At 40.6% G+C, this 9,697-nt stretch overlaps 1 protein-coding gene across 1 annotated transcript; it reads right to left on the bottom strand.

The window, feature by feature from the left end:
* On the bottom strand, positions 5,061 to 8,961 carry LOC8078664 (putative metallophosphoesterase At3g03305). Its single transcript, XM_002456727.2, has 4 exons — positions 8,568 to 8,961; positions 7,546 to 7,787; positions 5,659 to 7,242; positions 5,061 to 5,577 (listed from the first exon to the last, which is right to left on the bottom strand). The coding sequence occupies exons 1-4, from the start codon at positions 8,944 to 8,946 to the stop codon at positions 5,461 to 5,463; spliced, it is 2,322 nt and encodes a 773-aa protein (XP_002456772.2). The 5' UTR covers positions 8,947 to 8,961; the 3' UTR covers positions 5,061 to 5,460.

The raw sequence follows: 9,697 nt of genomic DNA, 5'->3' as shown, positions 1-9,697 counted from the left end.
GATGGTTGAGTCATTCCACTCTTCTCTTTCATATATTGTTGGCTGACAAGTTACCAGTTTACCACACAACTTCACAGGACATTTTGAAAAGGGCATATAATTAAAAAAAAACTCTGCATCTACGGATCTATAATATAGCACATGCCCACATGGTCCACACGACATGACACTTACCGCTTCTTGCTATGTTGCGTAAGCTGTTCTTTTGAAAAAAATTGCTAGATGTGTGGAGACCTTCTTCTATTATTATAAATCTAAAGATAAGAGAACGTGTGGCCACGACGCTGTCCGAGGGTGGCCACGTTAGTGAAATGAATGAAGGCCGTTGGATTTGGTGATCGACGGTGCTATTGTTTCCTCCCATGTCATATATATATATACCGGCTCTAACCCTAGCTCTCTCACCCTCCTCCCATTGCATCCTCTCTGCGGTGGCTAGTGCTGACCTCGTGCGCGGGCTTCCGAGCAAGGGCGCCGTAGTTCTCTCTGCGGTGGCTAGTTCTCTCCCTCCACCTCTTCTCCTTTTCCATCCCCCTCTCGACACTAGGGTGCGCTCCGTTGCACACGTCCCGGCAGGCGGACGGCGGCGCGGCGATGCCTCGGCATGGCGACCCCAGACGCGCGGCTGCCCCTAGCCCGACCTCCCAACGACGTGGCAACCTCAACACGGGCAGCGCCGTGGCGGTGCCGTCTCTACTTGGCTTCCATCCCTATTTGTCTCACAGCCTGCTGGAGCTGCTCCGGTGAACCCACTACTGGATCTGGTGCCTCCGTGGACGGATCCGTTGATATGCCTACCACATCCAGGGGTGGTGCCGGTGAGGCTGTCCACCTCGCCCAGGTCAGTTGTCACACTATCATCCTCCTCGTTCTTCTCTACATCATCTACCTGTTGAACAAATTACTGTGCTTTGGTGATGTGGTTTTCTTGTTTGATGTAACGACGGAAGGTTGGCCGGCAAGGATGGTCTCATGGTCTGCAGTGGAAGGGCATGCCATAATGTATGGCCAATAAATATATCTTCTAATTTGTTATTGATGATTTGAGTAATTTGGTATGTGTTGCTTAACTGACTCTGTTCAGTGTCGCATGTAGAACTACAACCAGCAGAGGTCATTTCAGGAGCTCAACGCCAAGGATCTACACGACACGGAGTGGAAGTTAAGACATATCTACCGAGCTGCGCCGACGGAGTATGTATATATTGACTGAGTTAGCTTGGCTTAGGGACTCATTATTAGCCATACCGTTCTCTACATTATGTTACTTAGGATTCTCTCAGCAAACATGTGTTCTATTTTCTTAGCATATTATTCAGGCTTAAGTACCGAATGATACTCGATTTATTAGGAGGGCTTCAGTTCTGGTCAGTTGAGACTCTGTATTTTCAGTTAATAATAATTGACCAGATATTGCCTTTAGTTTCCAAGTAATGGAGGCTATTGTATTTCCATTTAGTCTATAATTTAAGCAAATTTCTGAAAAATATATATCCAACCTAATCTAAGTGGTGAGCAAAATCAACTAATGCTTCATGAAAAGATCATGCAACTTTCTGACAACGAAACTGATGTTAGTAATTGTATGAAAGATAGAAGAGGATTTATAATATTGGATTTTGAATATCTATCTTTAGCAATTTGTGATCCTGGGTTTCTGATAGACTTCCACTTCTGCAGGCTAGCCATGAAGGCATCTCTAATAGAGCGCATTTGTTAATAGGAAGCTTGTTTCTGAAGATGCAATTTTGTTCCTTTGGTCTCTGATTGTTCCTCAACCTCACAACATTTTGAAGCTTCTGAAAGGCTACTGAAATATATTTACTTCAGTGTCCATGGCATATTCTGGAAGTTGTTTAGTTTTCATCCCTACATTTATAGCTCATTTCCAGTTTTCCAAGAGTGTGGAATGGTATCTGCTATCTATATGAAATTGTCATATCCGGCGTCTTTGTTTGTCTTGCATATGCCTAACATAGCTCTCTTTCAGAGTTTATTAATATTCAAGTTTTTCAGGTCTTATATTTTGTTGTCTCATTATCTTTTCTTTTTCTGTTCCTGATATTGGCAAGGGGTATATTAAATACTTACCAGTTGCTTAGAGGTTCGCAATTTTTTTGTGGTGTTTTATATTGCTTTTTGTTTTTGCAGCACTATTGGCACGACATGTGAATTCCTTGTTTTGAAGCCTCCCTACCTTCAGTTCAGTTTTTTTTCTTACCTACATGCTTCCTAAACCAAATATGTAGTGATTTTGCTCTGTCATAGTATATAATACATGTATCAAGAGGAATATTTTTGGCAGCACTGAAGATTAGAGTGCACATAATCTGCTACCAGAACTAACTGAACATGAAGGTACTCAGAGCTACTACGCTTACTGATAGTGCCTAACATGATTCATACTTTATATTCTTACCATTTGATGATAAATAGGTAATTTGACCTAGGACAGTCAGGCATACATTAGATGAAAACATGTTCAAAATATACTCTTCAGGTATATTGTTTACAACACCAATTCACTATTATTATGAGCTATGACGTTGCTACTTTCTATAAGCTCTACTGTCCCTGTATTCGTGCAGGCAGCTGAGACTGAGAGATTTAGACCTTGAGAATGATCTGGTAGCTAAAAGGTTTACTTTGACTTATAATACCTCCATGATTTTCTAACACGAGGAAACTATTTATCTAAGTCACAGTTAAGAAAATTGCTCACATGCTCGATGGAAGAAGAAAACGATATGTCAACTCTCTAATGTGTGCTGGCTGCTATCAACCCATCCTTGTGTTTAGCTGCAAACTGAAGCTACATTTATGTTAGTTTCCTTGGAATAGAATGGGTGATGAAGAGGGAACCTTCTACAATCCAAAAGCTGCAGCAAATATTGTAACAATTTAGACATCTATTATAGGTCATTGTATATTTTCTGCGCATTTGTAGTGGCGTCATCATGTTCTTTATCATTCCAAACAGGAAGTATATACTCAGGATGCTATGGAGCTACATGGTCCAGAATTTGATGCGATGAATGCCTCCATTGACAAAGTTAGTGTGTACAGGGCTGGGTATGCCCAACAAATGTATCCTGTACTAACCATTCAAATTCTTGTATCGACATGCTACCTTGTGAAGAGCTATAGCCTATCTATGTTGGCTTATTGACAAGTGCCTTGTGTAACGTGTGTTTAAGTCAAACTATTATATATCAATGTAATGTGCTGGCACCAAAATATGTTTCTGAGTCATATCTATTCTTTGTTATATCTCATATGTATATCTATTATTCTATTAATCAAATAGTTATAAAACTATCATGTAAAATTATCACGCGCACATGGGTGTGCACAAATTTGGACCCGTATCCAACTAAGGATTGCATTATTGCAGCGTGTGTTCTCATGTTAAGTGACTGCGATGGCTAGATATCTTTACTGGTATAGTCCTCCAGCCTTATGATCACATATCCAACCGGCTCTGTTTTGTTTCAATGGTCTTACACACGACTGGCCAATTTCCTGCGCGCATGGGCGCGCGCAAAAAGACTAGTAGTAGAGCATACCGCGTACCTTGCTATGAGGATGAAGAATAAATTTTAATAGATGATGTGGCTCAGTGACTACGGATGAAAACGGTACGGGAAAATCCCATATCAACCGACACCGTAAACCGCAGACTGATACTGTTTAACTCGAAAAACAAAATTAGAAAAAATTTCATATAGAAATGAAAGAATTCGGGTGAGGTGTTTTCCGGACTGGACTGTTTTCTCGGTTCCATTTTTTTAGCGGGAATGTTCCCGCGGAAAAATCCCGTATTTTCGGAGTAGTGGCCCAGCGGCCCAGGCGCCAAGCAATGAAGCGGCCCAGCGGGAAATTCTGCAAGTCTGTACAATATGTAAGTGGACCCGATGAGGCATCGTATCAATGTGCCTTATACTATGTTGTACTGTAACCGGGCCTAAGAGCAGGTACAATAATATACTTATAACCAAGCTAATACTAATACGGAGGAGAGAAGAGAGAAGAGAGATGATAGCTTAGTTCTCACAAACTGAGAACGGATGCATAGGTAATGGTGGACCCAAATAACAAGTGTTGTGAGAAAAATATGAAAGAGATGTTTTAGAAACAAATATGAGACAACTTATTGTATAACTTGGCTCTAATCACTTGGCTTATAGCCAAACACTTGGCTCTATTATTGATCTTGCTCTAAGCTATTCCCTCCATCCCAAAATAACTATCAGTTTTAGATTTTCATGTCACAAATTTAACTAGATTTATAGAAAATACATGTTATATTTATATTTCTAAATAAATTTATTAAAAAACTAGATTTAAAGATCTTTCTGGTGATACTAATTATATATCATAAGTATTAATATTTTAAAATATATATTTAGTCAAAGTTTCTTGAGAAGCGAGAACAACAGTTATTTTAGGACGGAGGGAGTTTTCCTGAATTCTGAAGAGTGAAAACCGAAAGAGGAAAGGAACATAGCCTTCATTCCTCAAGTTACTTTTATCCAGTCGACTATTTCATTTCACTGAGTAACTACACACCTAGCAGGAATAAGCAAAAGCCGATTGCAGGCATAAGCAGCCTCACAGGCACAGCTCACCTTCTTCCAGACATGCTGCATTGCTACAAGCTTCACTAATCACTACAAGCAATAGAACCGTGTGAAATAGTGATCATCAGTCATCACTGATGAGATGTATGCAAGCTCTGATGAGCAGGGTGTGTGGTCTCACTGATGACAACAGAATGGTGTGGCCATCTTCAGCAGAACACATTCTTGGTGGCGCCTTAGCCTGCAGCATTCCAATCGCCCCTGCTCTGCATTCTTTGCTGCATATTTCCAGATCGACTGAATATTTTACTAGAGACTAGAGAGCAGAGTTGTACTCACACTTCTCCAAGGAGAATATTAACACCATGATCTATATGATGGTCAAAGCTGGGAGCTACGCAAATCATTACCTCTTCATTTCAAATTTTGCGTGACATGTTCCAAACAGGAAAAAGGCATCCAGGCTTGAATAGAGCAGTATAACAAACTTTCCTCAAACGACAATGCTAACATTTTTTAAACTGTAGATGGCCAAAGTCTCACAAGGATAAATGTAACGAAAAACAAAGCCAGTAGCTCAACAAAGGAGGAAAAAAGAACTTTCACAAAAGAAAGAGGAGTAACTATATATTGAGCAGTATATCCCTTCCTCACTTGGTCTAGATCCTAACCGTCCATTCTAGTGAAATGTTGTGTAGTCTCTCATTTATACGCAGCACAATGCTGAAAGCTATATGTGTTAAACAATCTAACAAAAATGCTCTCTGAATGAGAGAGAGAAAATGGAAGTAGTAAACCTTCAGTTGTGAGTTAGTCTTCACAAAATGAAGGACCATTTGTAAACAGTCCAGTGCAGCATACCTTCGGAACTCCTGAACAGCTAAATGGACCATGTCTTGTAGATGGCAAACACCATGAGTAAAGGAATGAAGAAGAAAAGTACTGGCGCATGGAGCAAAGAGTTCATAGCATAAGCCTTCACAAGCGCTCTGCAAAGCTGCATAAAGATAAGGGGTCAGAAAATTGTTTGGAATAGGAATAACTGCAAGCACATAAACTTGTACTTGTGCTTTTATACCTTCCAATGTTTCCATAGAACCACCACGCAAAGAACACACAGAAATTTTCTAATCCAGCGACCATTCCAAAAGTTTTCATGTTCTATCTGTCTCCTGCTCTTTTGGTAGTAATCATCTTTCTTCTTTCCTGATCGAGAAAGATAATGCTCTCGATATGCAGCTCTCTCAGCAGCCATGGCAGCTAAAATCACAATAGTGGGTAGTAACACAAAACAAAGGTGAGGTAGAACAATGACCATGACATCTGGAATCCCAGCATGGACTACTTTGTTGCTACTATTGGGTCCTTTTAGAATCCAACCTTTATATGTCATGAATGTCAGGCTACCATCTTCAGTAACAGGGTGACCAAATAACCAAGGTATAAAAACTAAATAGACAGCATATAGCAGGAGCAATAACCATACAAGAATCACCCTGGCGAGTTCAACAAAAGAACAGATGAAACCACCAACTAGAGATTTCAACAGTGTCCTCTGCCTACCATATGTGCATAGACATTTATATGTGAACTGATCTTTGAATACCACTGCTAAAACTTGTGGAACAAGAAGCAACGAAAAAATTAGAGAAAAGGCACACCACAGTGCAGGATGATATATTGAAGCCCACTGGATACCCATCACAAAAAACTCTTTCCATGTCCAGTTCACTCTTGCAGACAAGCCGTTAACAGAGAATGGCCTCAACTGGCTGACACTTGTGTCACCTGTTATATCCATCACTTCAATTTGGAGCCAATATCGGCTGGGAGAGGAATCTTCAAATGCCCTCCAGTTCCATGGTATCAAATACATATTTCCTCGAGTTTCATTGGAATCCACCCTTTTCATTTCAGAGTCAAAGACTACTTCAAGAGTTCCTGGCCTTGAGTCATATATTTTTATAGAAACAGATACTATCTCATGTTTAGAGAAAACAAGAGCTCTCACGGTATCAAAAGACGATGCCCCCGGGACATGACATTTGAAATCACGAAAACCAGAGGCTCTCTGCATGAATCTTGAATCAAGTGGAAAGGTAGGTAGTATGATTATGCTCTTTGAGCCTAATCTGAAATCTATATCAGTATAGGAGACATATCCATCATCAATTGCTAGTACCCTCATACTTCTGCTCTTTCTCCAATCACCCATCTCCCATTCCCAGAACTCTTCAATATGAGCTGCTTCTTCAGAACAGTTTTCCTTATTACTATGGATTGCATCTCCTTGGTGCATGTTAAGTTGGTAGTAATGCTCTGATAATGATGGTTCCTGGACTTGCCGATGGTAGTATCGTTTCAAGTTTTTCCCGAACCTTGTATGAAGATGCCCACACAAGTATGCTGCCAATGATTGTTTTAGAAAAACATCCTTGATACTTTTTCCTGACTCTGTTAATGCTGAGAAAGACAAAGGGAAGTGCCCAAATGCAATTTTTGTCACTGGAGCCTTGTCAAAGTCAGTATCCCACTGTGATAGCGCTTGATCCAATTCAATCACCTGCTTGTCAGTTGGATGTCCAAATAGATTGGTTGGACCTCTAAGACCAATCTCCATTGTGCTATCAAAGCCAACAAACAGATGCTTCCGACCACTATTCTGCAGATCATTCATAAATGCAGCTTCAAGTGTATTTTAAAAACAATTGTGAGAACACTATATATAACAAATAACAATACACTTGAACTAAAAGATGGTGACGAAATAAAAAGTACTCCCTCTGTTCCAAATTATAAGACGTTTTGATATTTCTAGATACATTAATTTTGTTATTTATCTAGACACTACGTGCATAACAAAAGCTATGTATCTAGAAAATCCAAAACATCTGGAACGGAGGGAGTACGAGATCTTTCTTCCTGCACAAGATAAGTATGGATCATACATAGAGAAACTACTGACCTCCAAAGTAATGCTTTGGACACGCCCCTGCCGTCTTAACTTGGCATTGATGCTATACTTATTATAAAAGTCATAGTCGTCACCAGATGCTGGTACACCAAAGCTATCATGATTTCCTCTCAGATCATAGAAAATCCTTCTTGGAAGCTTGCTACTTTCAATGATTTCCTTCATTGTACTTTCATATTCCACCCATTCTGCCTCGTTCTGTTTCATTGTTAACAAATCTTTGCTTTTCCCATCTGTTAACGAAAACAAAGATATCTATTAGAACGTTGAGGGTTGAGAGGACTCCCTCCGCAATACTATTCCACCTTCTGAAATGAATGTAGCTCGTTTCTCAGAGGTGTTAGTTACATCCTTTTATGCTGGATAGATCAACTTGTGTGATGCTGATCGATATTACAGACTTACAGGTGGCTGTCATTTCCAATTTGCTGAAACAGGTAACGGAAGATCATATGTTCATTTCGCTAAATTTTGCATTTGCATAGGCCTTTGAGGTTCAAATTTATTGGTTTGGTTACTACTCCATATCAGTTTTTTCAATATAAAAAAGAGTAGACGATGCTCATTAGTAACACAGTCAAATACAAATCCCTCAACAATACAAGAGCCAAAACATATGCGATGGTTTACAGCTCTTGGCAATCTGTGGTTACCACCTAGTATTTCATTTGGAGAAAATTTGTATCTGTTCTATGGATTGTTTGTTGTGACGGTGAAATTGAGACCAGCCATACCCTAAGCGGCCCTGTTGGTCAATTGGGAGAAAACCGGCCACTGCCCCCTGTATGGATTGTAGTATTGTACTGCCTTACATTATGATTTCATACCGAATGTGCCGAAACATCTGGGTTTTCACTTGAACTGAGAAATGAGAAGCACTGAAAAGTGAAAACATCAGCTCATTTGCCGATTGAGTAATTTCATAGCATTGGATCAGCCCTGAAACCGCGAGGCCAAGGAATCAAACAGGTTGACGAGGGACGGTGGGAGAGAGGGAGGGATCTACGACATACCAGTAAGGTCTCCTGTGATCAGGACGAGGTCGGGGTTGACCATGGCCAGCGCCGGGCCGACATACCGCCGGAAGTCGTAGGCGCGCTCCGGGTGGTGCACGCTGAAGTGGAGATCCGAGAGCTGGGCCGCCCACACAACCCCGTCCGGCGCACCGGACACCTTCACCACCTCTCTCTCGTCACGGGACATGGCGGACGGAGCCACCGCCGCGGCGATGAGGACCAGTAGAAAGGGGAGGAGCCGCTTGCCGCGCGTCTCCATGGCGAAGACGCAGGGGTGGGGGACTCCAAGAGCAGAACGGGACTGCGGTTCTGATTTCTGTCGTCTGTCATGTGTCATCTCGTCCCCTCGAGGCTCGAGCAAAAATGCCCCTCGCATCTTTACGTTTTCAGCACGAGAGCAGTACGCCTCCGATGACCCGAATCTGTACCTTGTTTAGTTGCAAATTTTTTTGTAAAATGGGTACTGTAGTATTTTCGTTTGTATTTGATAAATATTGTCCAATCATAGACTAACTAGGCTTAAAAGATTCGTCTCGTCAATTCCGATCAAACTGTGCAATTAGTTTTTATTTTCGTCTATATTTAATACTCCATGCATGCGTCTAAAGATTCGATGCGACGGGGAATCTAGGAAGTAAACAAGCCCTACGTTTTCAGCACGAGAGTAGGGCCTTTCACCTCAGAAATAAAAAAAAAATTTAAGATTTCCTGTCACATCGAATAAATATAGATAAAAATAAAAATTAATTAAATAGTTTGCCTGTAAATCACGAGACGAATCTTTTGACTCTAATCAGTCTATAATGGGACAATATTTTCCACAAACAAACAAAAGTACTACAGTACCAAAATCCAAAAAAAATCACATCTAAACAAGGCCTACTTGATGAAAAATTTTGCAAAACACAGTATTTTCGTTTGTATTTAATAATTGTTGTCTAATTATGAACTAACTAGACTCAAAAAATTCGTCTCGCAAATTACATACGAACCGTGCAAACCTATGGCCCCCGAGAGGCCTGAGCGGAAAAGAAACTCATGTCTTTTGTGCCTTGGGCATGTCCAAGAGATTAGTAAAAATATTTTCTAAAGATAAATATGTAGAACTTTTAAAATTTAGTAGTTTT

Source organism: Sorghum bicolor, chromosome 3, assembly GCF_000003195.3.
Source record: "Sorghum bicolor cultivar BTx623 chromosome 3, Sorghum_bicolor_NCBIv3, whole genome shotgun sequence".
Classification (NCBI taxonomy): Eukaryota; Viridiplantae; Streptophyta; class Magnoliopsida; order Poales; family Poaceae; genus Sorghum; species Sorghum bicolor.
Note: the sequence above shows the minus strand (reverse complement) of the source record. Positions and strands in the feature narration are given on the sequence as shown.